The sequence below is a fragment of the Anolis sagrei genome, chromosome 3 (assembly GCF_037176765.1).
Source record: "Anolis sagrei isolate rAnoSag1 chromosome 3, rAnoSag1.mat, whole genome shotgun sequence".
NCBI lineage: Eukaryota > Metazoa > Chordata > Lepidosauria > Squamata > Dactyloidae > Anolis > Anolis sagrei.
In genome coordinates, this window is record NC_090023.1 from 52209878 (window position 1) to 52235082 (window position 25205).

Below are 25205 nucleotides of genomic sequence, written 5' to 3' on the forward strand. Positions count from 1 at the left end.
GGTGGTAATTCTCTTCCTATTACTATAGAATTTCTTCAGCTCATACTAACCCTCAAAATCTATATGAGGTGTTTATAGAATGTCTAATATGCATTCTGTATATAATGGTAGATTGGGATTCTGAAGATTTTCATTCCAAACTATTGATTTTTGTCATGTATAACTTATCATTTTTCTGATTTTTTTTGCTTTTATTGGTGTCATGTTATGTCCATCTTTAGCTGGATAGGAGCTTTAAGTTTCCTTGTATTTTATATTCTATATTATATCAGTCAAAACATCTAAGACTCAAGGGCTTAAATGAGCATAGGAAAAAACAAAAAATATCAGGATATGCTGTGGGTAGTTCTTAGCTCTGACATTATCGAGAGTGGTCTTGTTTAGACCACTATTTCATCTCTTTGCTATCTTATTCTTGCACACCTCATTTCCTGCATACAGAGCCATAGAAATAGATCATGAGGGTGATGTGGCTACTGCACGAGGTCAGTCAACCAAGCACCCTTCTGCTCTATTTTCAATCTGCATTAGTCTTGGACCCCTCCAGTGCATGTTCTTCTTTTCCTTTTTTGTTCCTCTATTTGACATCATTTCCTGAGTGGTATCATGGTTTAACAGCAAAGCCAGACCTTCTTCTCTCCACACAATGCAAGAAGATGTTTAAAATGGATGTCCATCTTTTCCCCCTCTTGCCATGCCTTGTGTTGATTCTGACCAGTATTGATGGTAAGTGGAAAATTTCTTTATAAAATCGGCATTGCTTTGGTTAGGTAAGCAGAAACAGTCATTTTATTCAGGTGTTCCCCCCGCTTCAGAAGAGTAAGACTAAGGGAAATATTGCTCTCACAATCGCCAAAGCATGAAAAGGGACAGGCACTCCAAAGTAAGACGGATCTTTCCTCATAAAACTAATTGTAACTCTATTTTCTCAATGCTCTACATTTGAAATGCAAGAGAAATAAGGATTGCTGAGAGTTTCTGCATGCAATATAATAGTCAGAATGGGAGACTGGACAACTTGGTTCTAGGATATCTTCTTATTTATTGATGTGACATGCAGGAAATAATTTAATGTCTTATATAAAACAATCCCAAAATAATTTAGTTGCCCTGGTCCATGCACACAGGTTTCCAACTAATCTTCTGTTTTAAGCTCTTTTTGAAAATTGTACTTTGATCCTTTTGTATATCATTTCATGTCTTTGGAAACAGTAACCAATGTTACTACTCTAAATCTATCCAGACTTGCAAGCAGCGCTCTATAATCGGCATCATTTGAATATTGTGCAGTAGCTGGAAAATATTTCTATTATTGTTTTTTTGTGCCATATCAATATATTTCTGCTAGTCATTGCTTTTTTGAGACTGGTGAATTAAACAAAGACCAATTTCAGATTGATACATCAGGACAAATGACAGTTTAAGGCTATTAAAGATAATGCTCATTCAGTGTCACCCTCTTCCGAATTAAATGCTTTACCTGGATAAAATGCTACATTTTGGTTGTTTTACTTGCTTGCAAAATGTATAACTATGTACCCTTTCGAATGAGATGCTGTCATAAATTTGACATCTGTGAACTGAACCAAAATGTATAGTAGTGGTTGAGATGCTATCTAATGTGCGAGACCGGCAGATTTTCCCCACAGTGTGCCAGGTTGACTACAACTGTTTCCTTGCTGTGAGTTTTCCAGGCTGAATGGCCATGTTTCAGAAGCATTCTCTCCTGACATTTCACCCGCATCTATGGCAGGTATCCTCAGAGGTTGTGAGGTTGACTCTGAGGATGCCTTCCATAGATGTGGGGGAAACATCAGGAAAGAATGCTTCTGGAACATGGCCATTTTGCCCAGAAAATTCACAACAACCCAGTGATTCCGGACATGAAAGCCTTCAACAACAGTTTCTTTCTTTTCTGGAAACTCACAATGGGCTGGCAAACAATATCTTGTAGAGCAGCACTCATACAAAAAACTATTGTTTTGAGTAGGTGTAGTGTAGAGTTCTGTCTTACTGACATCAATGGAACCCATTTCTGAGGAATAAGAAAAAAATGTAGCCTTTCTGTGCCATCTTATAAATGCCTGACAAAAGTCTTAGTGAATTCAATGGGACTTTCCGTCAACCAAGTAAATATGTATAGAACTGCATTGGTCATCACTAAGGACAGCCTGTGTGATGAACTGGATATTAGTGAATTTATAGACACATGGTTTGTGCCCATATCTCGATGGATCTAAATTGAAATGGTATTTAGTTATGAGGGAACAGAAGAAAAGGCAACTAGATATTTTTCAGATGTGTCCTTCACACAAACAAACAAACAAACAAACAAACACTTATCATCTTTTTGTATTAGGGATCACAGTATGGTCAAAATTAGGGCTATTTTTTCCTGCACATTCAACAACTTCAGAGAATGCTTGCCATGATGTTGAGACTTTTCCTCCTTCTGTCAGTACTAAGCCAGATATGAATATTCCTTACAGCACAATAATAACAAACTTTGTTCCTATTGCAGGTCGGGCTTGTAGTGACACAATTTGGGCTACTGGAGACATTGGCGGCAACGTTTCCATCCCTTTAGGAATTCAAAATATAAGTCAGTTCTCGGTAATGAACCAAATGAATTCAAAAAACCTCAGCATGGGTTGTTGCAGTGATTGTGATGGACGGATCTGCCTGAGGAAAGAAGTCCTGGAGATAATGAATTTGACAGAAAATGATGAAGGAAAATACACTCTTTTGTCTGAAAATGACAGCCAAACATTTTTACTGAGAGTGTGTGGTAAGTATCCTAATTTTGGAAGCAACATTGGCAAACACTGAGAGCTTTCTGGTGCAGTTTATGGGTTTATCTGCCATTATGAGCCTAAGTGGTTTTATTAAGAAAATCTGAATCACTTTTCCAATGTGTCTTATTCCCAAGTTAGCATCCAACTATAGGTTGTGTCTTAAAAATTCCTGGCCAACTAGTCTGAGCTATGCCTGAGATGCGGTGGCACACATTTCCATAAGATGAGGGCTACAGAGCAAAGCATGATTTGTGTTTGTTGTAATACTTTCATCCCACTACTTATATGATATGGACTGAAAGAAACAATGCTTGTTTCCATGCAGAGTAGTTTTGTGAATTTGTCCTCAGTCTGCTTTAATTCAAGATACCTTGCAGGGTATGGGCTCAAAAGCTCCTTAACAGTCGCAGAGCAGACAGAAGTCTAGACAATGGTCTGCCATTTTGCATGGCACAGCTTCTTTCCAATGTGAAAGTCAGAATTTTGAAACATTAATATTTTTGGAGTATAATTTTCCAGTACATTCAGAACTATCCTGTTTCCCCGAAAATAAGATGTAGCGTACAAGGTCGACGCCCCCTATCATGTTCCGGTTGTTCTGTGCATGCTGGAAGCTGAAACATAGAGGGAGACATAGAAAGTGAAAGTGAACGTCTCCTCAGTGAAGTGAGGAGCAGGACACTCTGCTTTAGGCATTGTGCATCCTCAGGGGGAAGAAGTAAAGCTGTAGCTGCCATTTTACTCAGCACTGTGGGTCCCTCTCTCCCGGCATTGACCAGCAACAGTCGTGGGTCTCTCTCACCCCACACAAACACCAGAGGATAGGGGGAAAGCTTCAGCAAGCAGTCTGCTACTGAGCCCAGAGGGATCATACTATAAATGCAGATTGTTGTTCCACACTTAATAAAAATAAGACATCCCCTGAAAATAAGCCCTAGTGTGTCTTCTTGAGGAAAAACAAATGCCTTATTTTTGGGGAAACGTTTTAATGTTCTTGTCTTTATTGGGTTTTTTATGCTATTCTTTTTTAAGAATAGCATAAAAAATCCTTGGTGAGGGATTGTGGGTCCCTTAGCCAGTATGTCCAGTTTGTATGTTGGTTGGGTATTCTGGGAGATGTAGTACAAAACAGTATATTTTCTAAGCTATAACTAGAGTGACACGGGCTACAATAATTCTTACTAGGAGTAGATCCACTCAAGCTTAGTATACTTTTTATCAAAGGAGTGTGAATAGGGTTAGTCCCTGGTGACACAATGGGTTAAAGCGCTGAACTGCTGAACTTATTGACCAAAAGGTCACAGGTTTGAATCTAGGGAGCGGCATGAGCTTCCACTGTTAGCTCCAGCTTTTGCCAACCTAGCAGTTAGAAAACATGTAAAATGTGAGTAGAGCAACAGGTACCATTCTGGCGGGAAGGTAACAGTGCTCCATGCAGTCATGCTGGCCATATGATCTTGGAGGTGTCTACGGACAACGCTGGCTCTTTGGCTTAGAAATGGAGTTGAGCACCCACCTCCAGAGTCAAACACAACTGGACCTAATGTCAGGGGAAAACCTTTATCTTTACCTTTAAGTAAAATACAACAACCATGTTCATCACACAACCAAAGTATTAGTTTAATTATCTAAAATGATCTGTGAAGATTTTTCCCCATCTTTAGTGAAAACTTGACGTCATAGTCTAGTAACACTCCAGAACACTCAAGAACAAAAATACAATCTCAATACTGAAATCTTGTAAAAGCTGAGGTTTCCGAACTTCATTGCCATAAGAACTGCTCAGAAGAGACATCAGTCTTACTGATTCCTGATATCATTCTTACTGAATTGCAAAGAACAGGGGGGAATGTAAGTTTTTATTCAAAGATGTAGGTGAGTAGCTAGTAAGCTAAATCAGAGAGGACCTGTTTATTTATTTCCTGTCACTGTAGTAAAATGAAACAACAGCTCCGCATGCATTTAGATCAGGTCATTAAAACATAAGAAAGGGATTTGGAAGCAAATATAAAAGGTTTGAAATTATGAGACAAGTGTTGAAACATTACTCTTGATGCCACCTGGAGACCAAAATGTAGACTTACACTTGCTGTGAACTTGGAAATGGGGTTTTGAAATTATAAAGAGGGAATGGGAGAGCAAGTACTATTTTTTTTCCTTTATCTAAAATATATTCTTACATTTTGACCTCATAGAATGCAACCTATTCCAGCAATATTTGCATGGCAAATTAGGCAGAGAAGTATTGGTATTGTCCTGAAGGCCTTTTGTATTGTGCAACTTTCTTTTGTGTGTGCAAAGTTCTCCTTCTGTCTCTTTCTCATCATCAGACTACAGGCAGTCCCTGAGTTACTAACATCTCACCTACAAATTACTCATAGTTAAGAACAGGGGTGAGATGACAGGAAGTGAGAGAAATCTATCCCTTAGAAGGGAAATTCACTCCTGAAAGAATTATCATTGGGGGAAAGATGTCTGCACTGAAGCTTTCTCACCAATCCTTGTTTCCACAAAAAAGCCAAATTTTTCAAAACCCAATTATCACAGGGACAGAAAGTGAGTTGAAATCATCTGAACAGGGGCACAGACAGCAAAACAAATACAACAGTTATGTTAACCTTTCCTGTGCTATCCAAAGACTACACACACACACACACAGACATATGGCTGGAGTTACACTTTAAAATGTATCCATTCCAACTTACAAACAAAATCAACTTAAGAACAAACTTACAGAACCTATCTTGTTTATTCCTTGGGGACTGCCCTTATATATGTATCTTCTCTTCTCTTCTCTTCTCTTCATTGTATCTTTCTCCTAACAAGCTACCTAAGGTGATTTACAAAAAAGATAAAACTAAACACGAGACAACAAAATAGTTAAAACACAATCGAACAAGCAATTGTAATAAAACACTGTTAATTGTAAAGTATCCTAAATGTGTATGACGAGGAACAGATATCCCTTGTGTAGTGTGCCCAGTGATCTGAGTTATTAAGGAACACTTTGTAGTTTTTTTTGTCTTGTGCCCATATGCTGCACTTTGGTTTTACTGAGTTGTGGGGACATTAGTAAGGCAGGTGCTGGTGTGTATTTGTGGGGAAGATTATTATTTTCTAATTTATTTTCTCTCTGTTTGAAGTCAGTGGTTTCAGTGAGATGGGCAGATATGCCACTGCAAGTACTATATAACTGTGGTCTTCCAGCTTGGATATCAATGTGTTGGTGGACTCCCAGTGGTCAGTCAGGTGTCATCCAATAACACATGCGAATCCAAGCTTGGGAATCACTAATATAGAATATGTCTGTTGGAGTTCAGCCTGTGATTGTGTCTAATGATCAGGGTACTCTGGATGTTGGGAGTGACAATGAGGTTCATGTTTCTAATGATGTTTCTAATGATGAGGTTGATCTAGATGCAGAGAATGTCAATGGGATTCCTGCTCAAAGTGATTTTTCTGATGAGAATGTTCCTGAAGGGTTTAGGGATGATGGTATGTTCCCTAGGCCTGAATTGCTACCAGAGAATTCCCAAGGCTTTGAGTCTGAGAAAAGTTCAACACCTGGCCAGCTGTAGAAATTAATGAGACAGTGGATAGGAGAAATGCTTTGAGTCAGCACAGACAAACAAACCTAGCTCTCAGATGCTCTGCCAGATAGCAAGAGAGATCGATAATAGAGTCAAGGCTGAAAAGAAATGCATTCCTGGATGCTTGGGATAAAGAGTAGATTAGTGGATAAAAGTACAGAAACTGTAGCCAGACGAAGCAACGTTGGAATTAAGTCAAGATGTTGTCCCAAGTCCCTAGAAGCCTTGCCCTGGATAGATTCCTGTGCTAAGTGCCTTGTTTGATTCATGTTCAAGTTTGGGGGTTTTACCTTGGAAGTTTCAGTATTTATTTTCATGAATTCTAATGGACTAATTTCCTGGACTATTTGTTTCTATCTATCTTTCTATTAATTAGATTTACCTATTTTTGTGGATTGGTTTTTACTGCTACTGCTTTAAAAATATCTCAATAAACTGCTTGCATTTTTACTCAGCTGTGTGGTGTTTAAAGTCAAAGGGCTTTGCCTGCCTTGAGTGCAACAATGTCATACAGGGCTGTAGCCAAAGGGGGGGGGGGTGTTAGAGGTTCAACCCCCCCCCCCCATTTTTTTTAGGTAAAAATACCTGGTCTACTCATGAATTCTAACTGGTTAATCAAATTGGCATGATAAGTTTATGAGAAGCAAATATTAAACAACTCTCCCCAGAACTGCAAGCATTATCTCAAGCAAATTTACTTGCAGCAATAGCTGTCAATAGCCGATATAGTACATGGCTAACTGCCTGGTTTGGGGTGGAAATCCTGGCTTCTCACCCTAAACGTCAGGCCTGTATTTTTGCCTCACGCTTGATCACACATTAGGCCCTTCCTGGAAAAGGTTGTTTGCTTTGCTGCCACAGGGAGTGCCATTTTCTACAGTGTTTGAGAGGACTTGGCAGGTCCTGCTTGCTCAGGCTCATAGTTTAGCCCCCTGAAAGGCACAGAAGTTAGGCAGTCACATGCTTTCAGCCATAGGGTAAGACACACACACTCAGATTAAAAACAAATCTTCATTATATTACTTATGTTCATTATGGTGAATATCCTGGCAGTGTCTTTTAGGGCTGTGCTTTTTTCATATGCCAAGCCTCATTCATTTGGGAGATTGTAATCCCAAAACCTCCATAAGAAAACCCTAACTTTAAATACACTTTAAAATGTTTCCAGGTACTGTATATTTGTGCTTCCTTTAAAAGTTTATACTTTAATTTCTCTTAAACTATCAAGTAATTTTTGAATAATTAGATACCAGATTAAAGATATTTTATGTAGTTTCTAAAATTCTGATACATGTATGGGTTATTGATCTTAATGTGTGTGTATGTATGTAAATATATAGGTCATTTTCAACTCTTAAATGTTTGAAAACATACAGAAGAAGCACAATGGGGCAAGAAAGTCTGATTGGAATTGCACTCTTGAGTGTCCAGCAAAGTTTATCATCGGAACCTGATTTCTGTTAAAGTGTAATAATAATACACTTAATAAACTTTATTTATATCCCACCACCATATCCCAAAAAGGCAGCTTACAAGGCACTCCAAGTGCAATATAACACAAACAGTACATCAGTATAATACAATATCATGTATAAAGTAAAAAAAAAAACAACAACCCTGCTATCAACACATAAAATAAAATAATGTAATTTAAAAATACAGACCATCAATAGTTAAAGCTAGCTGCCATCAATTTACAACTAAAGTGCCAGAGTGTCAACCTCATATGGATCCATTTCAGCCTACTCGAGGCCCAAAGCCTGTTCAAAAACCCATGTTTTTAGGCTGTATTGACACAGTTTTCAAGTGTTTCCAACAGATGTTGTGGCATTCTTTTGTAACTATAAATTATCAATTAACAGTCATTTTCAGTTCTTTTAATACTTGAAACTCTGTAACTAAAATAGAAAACTAAAATAGAAAAACCAAAATAGAAAACTGATTTAATTAAATCTATATAAAATATAGAATGAACCATACAATTTAAATTATTTTGTGTTATGAAGCTACTCTTCACGGTTTGCTAAAAAAAGTCCCCCCCCCCCCATTTTTTTTGCTACTGCCTTGATGACATAAGTAGAATCCTTCTTGTGGGCAGGATTAACAATGGTTCAGTTGGTCCAGTTGCTTCAAATCCATCAACATCATTTTATGTGCTAATAGTTTGGGTAGGTCTGTTTTAAATGCTGACAGCTCATTTAGCTATCGGAGCTCTTCCAGCAGGTCATTCCTGTCTAGGGATAGTCCTCAGTTGGCTTCTGAGTGGTTGAAGTAGATGCCCCCCAGAGGACCGAAGTGTGTAGATTATATGGGAGAAGGCAATCCTATAGATAACCTGGACCCAAACCCTGTAGGGCTTTAAAGGTGAAGGGGGAAAGGGTGGACAGTGGGCAACTTTTGTTATATGTTACCAATGAATCTCTGTGTTATCTGCTAACAGGTTTAAGGACATGAACATAAAATTGAAATTGTACATGAACTTGAACTTGAACTTACACTTGAATTTGTTGTCTAATAAAAACGAGGCAGTGGCCATCAGAGACCAACTCATCCTCCGATAATGGGCGAGACACCACAGTCCCTGGATGCAACCCAAATGTTGCATTAGGTAAATGGGTGGAGCACTGAGCCTCCATCTGCCCTCTTTCATGATGCACATGGATGTGTCGCTATTCCTATTTTATGTATGTGGAGCCTACTTAGAACCCACTCACCCAATTTGCCACGGATTAACCAATGTAGGGTAGGTGAAAAAAAACCCCAAAACCAAACACTCACCCTCATGCTGAGGACAAGAAATGAATTCTTATGAAAAGCTTTTCATACCTCTCTCATGTAGAAGCTAGTCCAAAACCTGTTTTATACCTTTGGAATCACTAATCACTAATGTATGTGCCACTTGCGAGGCATACATGATTGTCTTGTCACATTAACTTCCACCTCTCTTCCACTGCTTAGAGCTGCCTCTAGTTGTTCATATTCGTTGTTTACCTGACGGAGGAGCCGATCTTTCCTGTGAAACACCTGGACAAGCCAATGACAGTATTTATTGGACTCTGAATGGAAGTACAATGGATGATGTTGATGTTTGTCACAAGGATGGTGGCAAGAGGATTATTTTAGGAAAAGAAGTCCATGGAAAGCTGGTTTGCCACAGAAGAAACAGCTGCAGCCATTCCTCCATTGTGTTGTCATGTAATGAAGGCAATGATGGTAAGTCATATTTTAATTCCCTTTTAGGGAAGTTGAAAGTGCTGTCTTGATGCTTATCTGCAAATCTGTCTCTTTTATACTCCAAAAGGTGAGAGAAGAAAGGAAGATGATTTGTAATGTAATCTTTTTAATATTTCATGTAGTGGATTTCATTACCAGTGTGATTGCAGTTCTTGTACTAGAATAAGTAAACAATTAGAAAGAGAAATAGTTTGTCCCCATTTAAGTCCTTTTTCAACTTGATTTTTCCTGTTGCTGTGTAGCATTTCAGTGAATTAGAGGCCTCTTAAAACAGCTGCTAAGGGTATGTCCCTGATACAAAGATGGGGAAAATGTGGCTCTCCAGCTGCTATTGAGTTACAATGCCCATCATTCCTGACATTAGCAATGTTAGCTAGGCCCAACGGGAGCTGTGTTACAACAACATCTGGAGCACTTTTTTCCTAGTTGTAGATGGTGAAAAACTGATATTTTTGCTGAAGAGGCCATAAACCTTATTCATGCATGTATGGCTAATGCTGGTGATAAGCAGAAATGCTTGTTATGGACATATCTAATTATGTGACATTGTTCTAGAAGTAGAAAAACACATTAGACCTCTCTCCATGTCCTTACTTCTCCAGGCCCAAAGCATCATAGTATAAGCAGTCTGCTCTTAAGATCCCATTTGTTCTAATTTGCTTGAACCTAATTTGTATAGGGCTTCATAAATTCACAACCAATACTCTGCAGCCAGTGTAGCTGATGCAGCAGGGGAGTTGTATGGTTCCTTTAGCCTGCCCTAGTTAAGACTTTTGTCACAGCTCTTTACAATAGATGAAGTTTCCAAACATCTTCAGAGGTGGCCTCATATACAGCAATAGTAAAGGTAAAGGTTTCCCTTGACATTAAGTCTAGTCGTGTCCAACTCTGGGGTGGTGGTGCTTATTTCCATTTCTAAGCTGAAGAGTTGGTGTTGTCCATAGACACCTCCAAGGTCAAGTGGCTAGCAAGACTGCATGGGGCTCCGTTACCTTCCTGCCAGAGCGGTACCTATTGATCTACTTACATTTGCTTGTTTTTGAACTGCTAGGTCGGCAGAAGCTGAGGCTAACAGCAGGAACTCACTCTGCTCCCAGATTCAAACTGTCTACCTTTTGGTCAGCAAGTTCAGCAGCTCAGCGGTTTAACCCACTGCACCATTGGGTGCTCCAATATATAGACAGTAATTGAAAAAGGATGTAACTAAAGCATATATCACCCAGGAAAGATGAGGCGTTTCACAGAATAGACACAGTTGCCTCACAAGAGTTAAATGTGCAAAGGCACTTCCGGCCATCACAGAAACCTGGGCCTCTAGGCTTAAGCCTGAGTGCAGAGTACATCCAAACTGTGGGGTTATAACACAATTTAAGACAAGGAGAATCCCTGTTCCTTGATCTGCATTTTGATTGAGAAGAAGCACCTCTGCCTTATCTGAATTAAACTTGTTTGTAACATCCAATGATGGATGTTAGGCACTGGTTTAAAATGGAAACCCCTGTTTTGAAGTTAGATAGGAATTTGGCTGTCATTGGCATATTGAAAGCCAAATCTCTGGACAGAAATTGCCCAGCAGTTTCATGTAGTTTTTGGATAACATAGAGGTCAGGGGCGACTCCACAAGTCAGCAGCTAAGGACCTAATTTAAGGATCCCTCCAACATCATTTTTGGTACTAGGGAAATCAGCTTTCCTTCAGTAAAGACTAGAGATGATATAAAACAGTGCCTCCACATCCTGTGCCAGTGGGCTGGCCAGAAAGTGAATGGTATCAAAAGCAGACAAGAGGTCAAGCAAACCCAACAGGGACATATTCCTCTTGTCCCATTCCTGGCCATGTACTAAAGTGATCTATGATGTCTTTGAAAGAAGGATTCGGGAAATAATTTTTCAACAGAAGCCTTACAATGGCCACCTTTAGGCTACAAGCCCACCCTCCCCATTCACATCTCTCTTTTTAAAAACAGCCTTGCACTAAGATCAAATTTGAACCAGTAGATTATAGTGTGCTGCCACCAAAAGCTATTAACCTTGGCAAGCTCAATTTTGAATTTTCCAACCATGTGTTTTTCCCAGTCTTTATTGCATTGTTTTTCTAGCACTGACACAGAAGAAAAAGCTCTCAATATGATGACCGAATGCTCCAGGGCTCAACTTGTGATTCTTGCCTAGATATCCTTTGCCAAATTATTACAAATGCTAGCAATTTACAACACAGTATTACAATATCTACCTCATGTATAATTGGATCACTTATAATTTCAACAATGAATTTTGCTTTTTAATGCTTATGTCCTTGTCTAAGCTGATTACTACACAAACAAGCAAATTGTGTATGAGTGTGTAAATATCTTTATTATCCATTGCTTCCTCAATGTTTTGAACGAATTGCAGTCAATAATGGGTTGCTTACAAGCTGCTAACTGCAAGCAGTCGTGCATTGCTTTGCTATTTATGGTTCAATAAGTGTGCTGTGCAGTCCCCTCTGTCACAAAGAGCTATTTGTGCTCTTTCATACTGTTGCAGACTTAGAGGCAGAGCAGCAATTGCAAGACTCATGCCCTGTCTCATTTCTATACTCAGATTAATATAAGAGGGTTGGGTAGACTGACTTTTGTTTTTTATGCATGCATTGTTACCTAAACACTTCTGCTAAAAAAATGCAGTTTTAAATGCTACCAGAAATGTTCCCAATTATATTTGGAATACATTTGCTTTGCTTCTTCTTCTGTTGTTTTGGAAACCTCTGCCTTCAAGATGGAAATATTTCTTTTGAGGTGGGTAACTCTAGTGGGAGCCCACGGTGGTGCAGCAGGTTAAACCACTGAGTTGCTGAACTTGCCAACCAAAAGGTTGGTGGTTCAAATCTGGGGAGCGGGGCGAGCTCCCACTGTTAGGCCCAGCTTCTGCCAAACTAGTAGTTTGAAAATATGCAAATATGAGTAGATCAATAAGTACTGCTTTGGCATGAAGGTCAGGGCACTCCATGCAGTCATGCCGGTCACATGACCTAGAAGGTTTCTACAGACAACACCGGCTCTTCAACTTAGAAATGGAGATAAGACTATTAACTGAAGCAGACCAGCAGGATGGCAATGAAAACAAGGTTCCTCACCCTTTCTCTCCCTTCTATTGTTCTTTGTGCTTTTTATTAATTTGTCCGATGTTAGGGTCTTCTTTAGCCTTTCGGTTTTTTAGGAAAACTAGCACCCAATTAATTCCTGGTTCCACGATTCTAATCAATGTTATTGATTAGAATTTTGAACAAATAATAGTTTGGATTCTATCCAAGAACTAGAAATCTATGCCGTATTGTCAGATAATATGCAATGCTCAAAGCAGTTTTCTTTTTTGTACTCACTATGATGATTTCATTCAAATGTTTGGCCAATCTATTTAGAATGGTCCAGAGCAGTGGTTCCTTGTTTTGACCAGGGACCACTTTGACCAGGGACCATTCTCCAACATTAGTATCAAAAGGGTTACGAATCAGTTTTTGGTCAACTTTAGATTTGGTTTGGTTATTTGGGGTACTGATTCAGAAAATTGCATTGGATAGGCCACATCAGCTCTAGTTTCTGATACAGAACATATGCCATCAAGTAATCACCATCTGCTTGCCCACAGAAAACCATATTTAATAAGCCTCGGCATTATAAGAGGGTTTTGTGAGATCAGCTACTCTCCTTGCAACGGTGTAGTAACAGTGAGGTCATGGACCATGTTTTAGTTCTTGCAGACCAAAGGTGGACCACAGGCTGGGAACCACTGGTCCAGAGACACCTATCTGGAACCACAATTAGTTTCTTTTCCTAGAGGTGCTGAAGCTCAATTTTTAGGACTCAGTATTTCACAATGCTTCCCCTCTCTTTGTTCTCAACAATCCTCCTCCTCTTCTTCCTCTTCCTCCTTTTTAAACAGGTTCTTTGTTTCGCTCAGGGGATCTACTGCAGAACCCATTGTTCCTGTACATTCTGTCAGGATGTGGTGGTGGGGCTGTCCTTCTGGCCATCCTCGCCTCACTGATTACTTGCTGTTGCATGAAAAGCAAACATCATTTCATCCCAGTGCCTGCCGGTAAGTAGACATTTTCCTGTTCTTAGAGGCTGCTTCAAAACACAATCCTATGATGTTTACTCAAACTGAGTGAAAATCATTCCAAAAGCATATTAGAAAAAGACATCTTCCCACCCCCACCCCCTCTAATCAGGGCTTTTCTCTTCAGATTTAGGGGGCAAGACTTTCTCCTTAGAAGGGATGAAAGGGTGTTTACCTAATCACACTAGAGAATGAATCCACTTTAAAACCAGTTTCTGTCTCCTGCGAATTTTGGGGTTTGTAGTTTAGGGAGAAATCTTTAACTGCCTCACTAAACTACAAACCTCAGAATTCTGCAGGAGGCAGCACCTCAGTTTAAAGTGGGTTCATTCTCTAGTGTGATGAAGTAGTAAGACAAGGTATTACTACTCACTCAAATATCTTCCTGAAAGACGATCGATCGGCAGCAACCTTCTCCAGCCTGGTGCACTCAAAATATGTTGGACTGTAACTCCCAATCCATCTGTAGGGAACAGGTTGATAAAAGCCAACTACAGTTTTATATAATGGACCACCTATATATAACTGAAGAATTCAATATTTTCATTATTACAAAACTCAACTTGAGATCCCACTGTGTTAAGACTGTGGCTTCTGTTTAACCAACACACTCTCCCCACATTTGTGGTTTCTAATTTTAGGTTTTTTCCCCAGCTAGATGATAAATAAGAAATTTTATTTATTTATCATGTCAGGCAGGCCCGTAGCCAGGATTTCGTTTCGGGGCGGGAGGGGGGGCTGAATTTTTTTCAGGGGGGTTGGGGGGGGGGCTGAGTCTGAGTGAAAGAGGGTCTACCCTAGCAAACCTTTTGTATCATTACCCCAATACCCCCATGCATATGGGATATATTGAGTATGGTGATCAGATCATGATATGAATAAACATAACAGTTTAAGTAATGCACCAGTAAGGCCTTTTCATGGACCACCATGAGAATTTTTTTTGGGGGGGGGGGCTGAAGCCCCCCGAGGCCCCCCCCCCCCCCCCCCCCGGCTACATGCCTGATGTCAGGCAACCAAACAGTTGTATTACATTTTTGGCAGAACAAACAAACATACAAAAGACGCAGAGTTTGCAAGCTTTGTAGTTGATTAAATGTCCTTTGACCAGTATCTGGCCACTTGGAGTGCTTCTGGTGTTGCTGCAAGAAGGTCCTCCATTGTGCATGTAGCAGGGCTCAGGTTGCATTGCAGCAGGTGGTCTGTAGTTTGCTCTTCTCCACACTCGCATGTTGTGGATTTCACTTTGTAGCCCCATTTCTGAAGGTTGGCTCTGCATCTCGAAGTACTGGTGTTTGTAGCTTTCTGTTTTTACCACTCTAGTTACATAGTGATAATTTTCTTTATAGAAAACTAAAACATAAACTAGATTACAGGCTAATTTTAGGATATTTGGTAAACTGAGTATTAATAGAGTTGTGCTGTTGAAGGCTTTCATGGCCAGAATCACTGGGCTACTATGAGTTTTCTGGGCTGTATGGCCATGTTCCAGAAGCATTCTCTCCTGACATTTTGCACATATCTATGACAGGCATCCTCAGAAGTTGTGAGGTATGTTGGAAACTAGGCAAGTGAATTTTGTATTTCATTAAAAAAAATAAGTATTCCATATAACTCTATTTTTGTTTTGATCTCACTCCAATAAATTTGGGAGTGAATGCCACTGTAAGAACCTCAAACACTGCAAACACTAATAGAATTGTTTCACATATGCATAGTATTACAGCCTCCATTGTGCCTTTATAAAAGTGATTATTAAAGAACCTAAGCTTCTTTCTGGTTTAACTTTTTGTACGTCTGGTACTCAAAGTGGACATTTTGCAGTTACATCAGCCGCATTTTGCAATTGGCCAGGGTAAAGTTTTGATCTTCACTTGCAATCATGTCTTTGTCCCAGAGTCTGAAAATTTACTTATTGTATTGAATGGATCTGAATTCAGGCCGAGAACATACATTTTATTTTGCATTTTGAAGCTTCACACACTTTGAAAGAGACATATATCAAATTATGTACTGTATTTTGTAGGCCAGCATTTCTTAAACTCTGCTCCTCTTGATGTTTTGGATTTCAGCTCCCACAATTTCTAACAGCTGGTAAGCTGGTTGAGATTTCTTGGAGCAGAAGCTCAAAACACCTGGAGGAGCAGTTTGAGAAGCACTGTTTTTGTAGGCTATGTTGACTTCGAGAGGCCAGATATAAATTTAAGTGAGTTTGACAAAGACCTAAAAATTTGGGAGCCGTATTAAGGACGGAAAGCTACATATAATCCACACAGTGGAAACTAGTGGTTCCAATAATAATAATAATAATAATAATAATAATAATAATAATAATAAGTTTTATTATTTATATTCCACCCTATCTCCCCAGAAGGACCCAGGGCAGATATGCATGCTTTTAGTATTCTTGTTATGGTTTTATATTATGTGTTAATGTTTTTAAATGTTTTATGGTGTTTTTGGGCATTGAATCGTTGCCATTGTAAACCGTCCTGAGTTGCCTAAGGGCTGAGAAGGGCGGTATGCAAATATAGTAAGTAAGTAAACAAATAAATATACCAGTGGGACAGGAAATTCATTCCAGGTTTTAATTCAGGCTTAAAAGGCTTTCTATAATAAATTCAGCACATTGGAGAGCTCATTTTATGCTAGCAAGAACCTGGAATGGCTTTACCACTCCATTGATATGTGTGTTACCAGTCCTAACTGGATTTGTCCCTCCCAAGCTCTTGTCATGTTTTCCAACAGAGGACGAGAAAGATGAAGGGATAACCCTGGCAGCCATATCCAGTGAAGAGCAAAAGAGTTCATCTAATGGAGAACACTGTGAACCTGCAAGTGCCCTTGGTGACAACACTGCCAATCCTGGTATGTACAACAATGCAGCTCTTATTATATGTAAAAAAACAACCTTATCACATGGCCGCCAAAGTTTCTCCATGTTGTTGGGATGTGTGGGGAACCCAATGCTCCACACCCCACATTGCCCGGCTCCAGAAAAGGGCAATAACATGTGGGGAAGTGTCGATCTTGTGGCTTCCCTCCATGGATTCCAATGGCAACACAGGAAGCCTCTTGTGTTTCTGCTCTACGTTACTACATCCACAGAGCCCTGCCAGGGACACTTGAGGGGATTAGGCAGGCTTTGTGGGTGACTTGGGCTAAACAGGCATATGGCACTGATTTTAGCCCTTTGTGATGAGGTGAGACTTGTGTAGGTGTGTCTCAAAACAGTTTTCCCAGATTGCACAGTGATGTGGAGAAGGATAATGGCAGCAAAACTGACACATCCTTTGATTGGGAGGTCAGTGAATTTGTTGCAGACACCATAAAGGTTGCTTGAGGCTGTTTTGTGCAGCAGCTGCTCTACACAATAGAGTAGCCTACGACATGGACTGGTCACATTGTGCAGAGTTTCTCCACTACCATGGGTCCATTTGCTGAGCATTTTCTTGACATTTTTCTATAATGAATGCACTCTACCCAGATAGCCACACAGAAAGTGTTGGAGTCCAGAGGGATGCTGCTGCTTGTAACACATAAGCAGAGATATCCTTCTCTCAACACTGGTCCAGAATCCAAAGTGCCCATCAGGAGCTGAGGAAGCAGGAGGTAGCTGTATCAAACAGTCCAGAGTAAAGAAAGCAGAAAAACAGAACAGAGGTCAATGAGATGCAGGAGCAGTTTCTTCAAAAGTCATAAATCCAGTACTTCTAAGAATCAAGTCACTGAGAGGTGGATAGGAATCTTTGAAAACTGTGCAACTTTTGATCACTATTGACAGTTCAGGACTTATTTGGTGCAAAATTTGCAGGCATTATTTTTGTGCTGAAAACAGTATTTTGTATACTGAACACAGCAATTTATGCACAGAAAACATCTATGTTGGAAAATGCTGTTTCCTCCATAGAAATATTATTTTGAGCACAGAAAACTGTGTTTTAATTGCATTATATGATCAGTGTAGACTCATATAATGCAGTTCAATGCAGCTAAACATTCCACCTTTGAAGCTTCTCATTAGTCCAGGATTATTCTCATCAGGGTTTCTTGAGATTTAAGAAATACATGCTAAACATTTTTCAAATGTTTTTGATTTTTTTCTCTTCTCCATTTTGATATAATGTGTAACATACTTTTCTGACACTTTCGAGTGGAAGTTTTCAGGGTTTCCTTTTTGGCATTCTCAAACTATCAAAGGGCCCATCTACACAGGCCACATACCTTGGAGCTAATCTGAAAGGGGTATTCCGCAGGCACCTGGCGGATGTACGCACTGTCCCAAACTGAGCCAACCCGGTGGCTGTATGGAGTCCGCATGGCATAGTGGTGCTGAACTCATTTGGCACTGCTGAACTACTACTCATACCATCTTCTTGTAGCAGATTGGTGGCAAAATGCCAGTCATGCAGGTTGTTAGGTGCAATGTTTTTAAAGAAGGGCCTGTTAATAAAGAATGTCATTGATCTAAGGGCATTGGATTGTGGGATTTGTACATATTTAGAAAGTGCCAGGCTGGGAAGGGAATTTAAATCCCCTAAAGAGTAATTGCAGATGCCAACATCAAAATATGCCGCTTCTGGGCAACAGTATTGACTAAATTATAATATACCATTTGCTTCATCAATCCTATAATTTCGTACTTTGTTGGCAATGACTTACGTAATGACAATAGAAAATTTAAACCCCTTCCCACAAACATTGGGAGAAACTGATTAGATTTTGAGCTTACTAAGAGTTACTGCAACATGTTGAGACTTTCTATGAATGTGCCAATCTCTACATTAAGTTAAGAGGTGGGCAAAGGTGGAAAAAAGAAATGCTGTGTAATAAATTGTATATACTTTCCTAATTTGTTCCTGAAAAGGTGCTGAGACTGGTGAAGGTTGTAAGCAAGAGTCGAAGATTGAGCTGAATCCTTCAACTGGAGCCAAGGTAGAATCAAAACCCAAAACAGAGGAAAAGGCTGAAACAGAGACAGAGTTTCGAGAGGTTTTGGTTGACAGTGCAGCCTTGGAAGTCATTGAGGACTGTTTTCCTGATCCAACTGAAGCTTGATTAGATTTACTCCTCTTGTGTTTTCTTGAAGTCTTGGAAACTGATGGTTTTTCACTGTAACCCATCTCAGAATAATAATAACATCCTTTGTAAATCACCTGCCTATACTAGACAAGCCCACACAGCTTTCTCAAAATAATCCACGCGGGTTAATATGGTTCTTCTACATCAGCATCAGCTTTAGAATTAAATATGAGAAATGTGTAGATGTAAGAGTTTTTATCCTCAGATCATCTGAATAGTTTCAGTGATGTTTCTGTGTCAACATTTGGTCTCCTGAAATCCTTGATGGTTCTGTCCAGGACTTGACACACAATGGAGAAAACACCAAAGAAAAAAAATATCAAAAGCAGAATTTCCCTAGACAATGGTTCTCAACCCATGGGTTCCCAGGTGTGTTACCAGCTGTTAGGATTTCTGGGAGTTGAAGGCCAAAACATCTGGGGATCCACAGGTTGAGAAACACTGCCCTAGAAAATCCCAGAAAGCATTTCGGATTCATCAGCGAGATGTTTAGGTTATGCATATTCTTATGAGCTAAAGTTGTATAATCTAATATTCAAATTATTCCCATCCCAGATGCCAGGATCCATTAAGTAAAATACCTCCTATAGACTTCCTTCACTAGGAAGCAATGAGGTGTATATTTAATGGACCTTGGGAATTTTCTCCTTGTTCTTTACAAAGTGAGGATTGTGAGGCTTATTGGATGGGATTTTTGGAGCCTAGAAATAAGTTGAAATGCACATCATCTGTGATTTGAACCAAACTCTTAACTATTTCACCCAGCTCTTTGCGCAGATAAAGTGATCCCCTACCCTCTCATTGCTTTTTGCATTTTCAAAAGGAATGCTAACAGATGTTCTACACCTGTTATAACTCACTACGCATTACTAACAGCTAGTATTGTTTTTTGTATTTTACTTTCTTAGTAATTTTCAGCCACAATTGACTGCTGGGCTAAGCAACGTAATCATTCTTAGCATTCATCTTGTGCTTTTCTTAGCATTTCAAGCAGTTTGCACACATCATGAATATAATTTACAGCAGGTGCTTCATTATGGTTTTTGTCTCTGGTGTGGCTGAAGTTACAGCTTATTTCAAATGAAAAGTTTTAGAAATCCTTGTATCCTTCAGGACTTTTTTGGTGTAGTCTTGAACAATCATATGAAGAAAAAACTACCAATGGCTGCCAGTTAGGATGGGGCATATGCCTCTGAGTACTGGATGCAGGGGAATATGAATTAGAGGGTGCTATTGTACCCACATCTTGCTTCTTGACCAATGTAAGAAACAAGATGCTGGATTTAACAAGCCAACATGACTCTTCTTATGTCATATTGACTTTGCCACAATTTTATGTAAGCATTAACATCAATGCACTATTTGGAACTGGAATTCTAACTTGATGTTCTTGGAGCCACAGTCAAAGAAATATGGGATTGTATCTTGCTTAGCATACTACAGGGAGAAGGAGCGTACAATTAAGTGGTTTCTTTGTGTTTGGCCACTGTGTGCTTTTCCAAAAGCACTGGTGAGGCTGATTATGACTTCAGCTTGACAACAATTGAAGTCATAATAGTTGAAGGGCTAAGAGAAAGATCTAACAAGGCTGATAGCTTGAGAACTTTTTATATGAGAACCAAAAGCTGTTTCAGGACCAAACCTATATTATGAATTCTTTAGACCTTGGGGGTGGGGGGAGAAGGGTCAAGAAGTTCATTTCCTCTTCCTCTTCTGAGAACATTCCTTGACGACCACATATAGGACCAATTGCTTGTTCCACCAATGTTTTGCACAACTCACGGCTTGGTACAGGGTCTTGCCACTTGTCTACCTAAAGCCTTATTGCTATAGTGGTGAATGTGATGATGGGAGTCTTAGAAACCTTAACTAAATGGGTCTCTTCTTTGCTCTAAAATACTGAAAGTTGAGGATCCTGCTGTGCTTTTTCAATACTGGGAAGGGGTGGGTGGGATGCATGCTTACTGCATTATGGAAGATGCATGAGCAGCTAACAAAAATTGCTTCAAGAATTCTGCAGTATAGCTACAGCTAGTCGTGTCACTCCATTTTCTTACTCTGTATTGCAGCAATATAAAGCTAGAAAACCCATGTAATGTTTTTATCTGTGTTCATGTTATAATGGTTTTTTTAATGATGCAACACCTAATAAAAGAGATTGTTTTGTACACCTAATGTGGAAAAATAGAAGCATTTATTTCCACTGTCTTTTCCTTATACTGGCCAAACTTGTTGGGAATGTTAATGCTTACAGCGTGGAAGGGCTGGTCATTTGACCAAAGACAAACTAATTTGTTTGAATGAGTTTAACCTTCCTTTTAAAGCATAACATTGGCAGAGTAAAAACACAATGGAGGGCTGAGGTATGAGATAATTTGCTATTTAAAAAGAGAGAGAGGTAGAGGTAAAGCTTACTTAATGATTTATCAAAGCACCCCCTTTTTAGTATGCAAAGGAATACATATTCAGTATGCCAGAAAACAACAACTCCACATGAATTGCTTGACGTAACTAAAAGAGATTACTCACGAAAACTTGTGCAAAGGGATCACACAGGTACAGCTTAATTTCATTGTAGATCATCAAAAATTGTAATCCACAGATAGATAGTGAAAGGATAGATTTCTCTAGCTTGAGCGCAGACCTAACAAAGGATCAGGCCACACACATGCAAGATGCTCCAAGAGCCATGCCATGTTCATTAGAGATATCATAAAACTGACAGGATAGGAAGCAAGGTAACACAGAAACATGGAGACAAGAGAACCATTTAAATATGTATGCAAGATTGTTAGTTTCCCAACAAAACTATCACTTAGGAAGTTTCAGTACAACAGAGCAGATCCTGCATCTAAAAGAGCAAAATACATTTTCTTTGCCACATGGAGTAATGCAGTCCCAACCAGATACCTCCAATCCACAAAACTCATGCTAAAAAAGCACAAAAAGGCTCATCACAAGCCTTAGGAGCCATGGTTTGTAGGCCTGTTTGATCAAGAAAAAATTTGTTTCTAAAATTGATTTGTAATTGGGGTGTTTTTTTGTTTCGTTATTTAAAATATTTACAAAACTTTACAAAAAAATGTTTTGTTATTTACGAAATTTCATAAATATTTACAAAACATTTTTTAAACTCCATTTGCCTAGTTTCCAACAGACCTCTGAGGATGCCTGCCATAGATGTGGGCAAAATGTCAGGAGAGAATGCTTCTGGAACATGGTCATACATACAGCCCTGAAAACTCACACAAACGGCCTCCGCGCGCCATCCGGCTCCGGCTCCTGCGCCCTCCTCCTCCTCCTCCTCCTCGGGTGAGCGGGTGAGCGCGCGCGCGCCATCCAATCGGCTCCGGCTTCTGCGCCCTCCTCCTCCCCCTCCTCCCAGCTGTGTTGCAGGAAGTGCGAGGAGGAGGAGGAGGAGGAGGAGGGCGCAGAAGCCGGAGCCAATTGGATGGCGCGCGCACACTCACCCTTACAACCGGCCTCCGCGCGCCATCCGGCTCCGGCTCCTGCGCCCTCCTCCTCCTCCTCCTCCTCCTCCTGACACTTCCTGCAACACAGCTGGGAGGAGGAGGAGGAGGAGGAGGGGGGCGCAGGAGCCGGAGCCGGATGGCGCGCGGAGGCCGGTTGTAAGGGTGAGCGCGCGCGCGCCATCCAATCGGCTCCGGCTTCTGCCACGGTGCACTGCTGGGGTGCTTGGGAGCGCCGGATTGGCTCCCAGGCACCAGCAGCAGCACTCAGTCAGCACAGCAGCCTCCATCCCATTAACGACACGAGCTGAAGCTCGTAAAATATATGGGGCTGCTGTTTCGATATTTTTAAACCCTTCCGGGTTTGAAAATGTGTTTTGAAATCGCTTCGGATATGGTAAAAATAACGATTTAATTACGAAATAACGAATTAACGAACGAAATCGCACAGGCCTAATGGTTTGTCATTCAAAGCCTGTTTTCCCTTGTGCCTAGAAAAATCCATCAAGGTCTGCAAAAGGATGAAAATGGCTTCCAAACGCTTACAAATAGCTCACCCCTTCCTCTTGAAAGTAAGGATCCAATAAGTTATTCTCTTCCAAGCTACCCCAACCAAAGTTCTTTGGATTCCATCTTTTCAAAACACCTTCCTAATTTATCCACTTGAACTACACCAACGGAAACAATGCTGATTAGCACCTGTATCTAAGGAAAGTCCATTTTCATAGGCATTAAGTACTTAGCCTTTAATTGGGGGCCAACTGCAAACTTCGCTCCTCAAAGTCCAGCTGAATAGTACAGGGAGGACAGCTCTCTTTCAGGATCTCTGTTTTCACTCCACAGAAAATATAGAAAAAAGACATCTTACCCCCTGCTCCCCATACCTCTTTACCAAGATATGGTTAGGTATGTTTGCATGTTTGGTGGGGAACAGGAGGAGATAACATATGTGTGCACATAAACCTTAACAACATGGGATGTGATTCCTAAGTTTTTTTCCCCTTGTTGTCATTGACTAACTCAATGGACCAGCCAATACAATGATAAATTTCAAGCATCTCTAGAACAGGATGGATCCTTAGAAAGTTTGTGGTACATTATTCTTTTCAAATCCCTATTCATGGTCAGTTAGAGATCCTGACATATCTTGGTGTTTGCTTTATTCAAGCTTCAGTCACTTCTATTTTTTCACTGCTTTTACTTGCCTAATAAATAGTGTCTAGACATCAAATTTTCTGTCCCACTTTGACTATGGATTTAATCCAAAGTAAAAAGTTTGGAAAAATAAGTCCTTCCATTACTATCAACACACAGTCTTGGGGCTCTATATTTCAGTCTGTTCATTACAATGAATTATATAGGAAACTATATAATGTCACTACAGATAATTTTGCAAGTCCCACAAGTGCTCAACTGGCCACAAGGCTGTCACATAAAGAATTGCATTTTAATAAAATTGCCACTAGGTGACAGCAAATCTTCAAGACAAACCTATAGAATTACAAGGTTGTTTCTCAGAAGCTAAACAAAGTTTGTCCCAGGCCTCTTCTATACTGCCATATAAAATCCAGATTATCTGCTTGGAACTGGATTATATGGCAGAGTAGACTCATATAACCCAGTTCAAAGCAGATAATGTGGATTGTCATCTTTGAGAATCTGGATTATATGACAGTATACATGGGGTCTCAGGTCCATTTTTTTAAAAAAAAGGTATCTAGTCTTCTCTGCCAGAGTGCTGATATCTTACCAAGCTCTAAATCCCTGTTAAAGTGATGTCACACTGAATTAATTCAGCACTTTACATGCATGTGTGCACCCTACCCACCATCCCTTAGTCAGTCCCACTCCCAGTCAGTCCCACTAAATAAAATGAATCAGGAAAATCAAGGAAAATCAAAAAGATTTGACTGTGGTACTGAATAGGGGAGGAGGATCTGTGGTGGTTCCTTTTCAGATGGGAATCGTGATGGCTGGGTCTTTGCCGTTACAGACACCTGAACAAACTGAATAAGCCAGATTGGCCGGAGGGAATGGCTATAAATGGATCCGGGCTCAAGCCTAATAGATAGTAAACACATTGGTAAAGAGTATTTATTTGGGGAAGAGTGGCTTAAACATTTTACTCTATTCTTGACAAAGGACCTAAGAGTGAAATAATGGAGAGAATCCAATGGAATCTGACAGAGAGGGCAATGCATCTCCAAGGGTTCAATGGATGGCTGTTTTAATCTTAGGGAAAGTCCAACGTGTTGAGTACTTGGAGATATATCCAGCTTCCCCCGCCTCCCTTGTGGCTTAACAAAAGGCATGCCAGCAATATTACCCTTTGGCAAGCTGTGTGCCTTGCACTCTAGCACTAGTATTTATAAACAACCCACTGCAACAAAATGTCTGGAGCTCTAGTGCACTGAATTTACATTTGCTTACAACACTGACAGGAAATTGTGTGTGTGAGAGAGAAAGAAAGCATGCACTAGGCATTGTTTCCTTTATGCAAGAAATAGCTTGTTTTTTTTAAAAAAATCATAGGACCGTTATTTCCTGTTCTTGTAAGTAAAAGACTGCTGAAATGCAGAGAAATTGCTCATCTTGGGAACAATTTGATGACTATCAGTGGAACAGTACAGCAATGTGGCCTCTTTTCTGATCTCTGCTTTTTTTCTCACACTGGTGTCTAAGTTTATCATGCTGCTTGGCAATTCAGTGCAAAACAAAGTACATCCTTTCAGTGTGTAGGTTCAGAACCTGGGAACATAGTTTTATTTTTAATGTAAAAATAAAGATACAGAATGGAGGACAATGCCTGGCTCGAGAGCAGTACGTGTGAAAAAGATCTTGGAGTCCTCATGGACAACTAGTTAAACATGAGCCAACAATGTGATGTGGCGGCAAAAAAAGCCAATGGGATTTTGGCCTGCATCAATAGGAGCATAG

At 40.0% G+C, this 25205-nt stretch overlaps 1 protein-coding gene across 2 annotated transcripts; it reads left to right on the forward strand.

The window, feature by feature from the left end:
- The first annotated feature begins 521 nt into the window (after positions 1-521).
- LOC132771959 (uncharacterized) lies at positions 522-20966 on the forward strand. 2 transcript variants are annotated; one of them, XM_060770576.2, is made up of 6 exons: positions 522-726; positions 2522-2788; positions 9344-9598; positions 13540-13695; positions 16465-16584; positions 18584-20966. In XM_060770576.2, the coding sequence occupies exons 1-6, from the start codon at positions 657-659 to the stop codon at positions 18772-18774; spliced, it is 1059 nt and encodes a 352-aa protein (XP_060626559.2). In that variant the 5' UTR covers positions 522-656; the 3' UTR covers positions 18775-20966. The 2 variants fall into 2 exon arrangements, with proteins under 2 accessions (XP_060626559.2, XP_060626561.2); XM_060770578.2 differs by having other exon boundaries at positions 13558-13695.
- Positions 20967-25205: the final 4239 nt, after the last annotated feature.

What these genes read in the sequence shown, in the direction of transcription:
- LOC132771959 (XM_060770576.2), top strand. Translation starts at nt 657, where the DNA reads ATGTTTAAAATGGATGTCCATCTTTTCCCCCTCTTGCCATGCCTTGTG. An exon ending in ATTTTTACTGAGAGTGTGTG is followed by an intron (nt 2,789 to 9,343) that starts GTAAGTATCCTA and finishes TCCACTGCTTAG; the next exon opens with AGCTGCCTCTAGTTGTTCAT. An exon ending in TTTCATCCCAGTGCCTGCCG is followed by an intron (nt 13,696 to 16,464) that starts GTAAGTAGACAT and finishes GTTTTCCAACAG; the next exon opens with AGGACGAGAAAGATGAAGGG.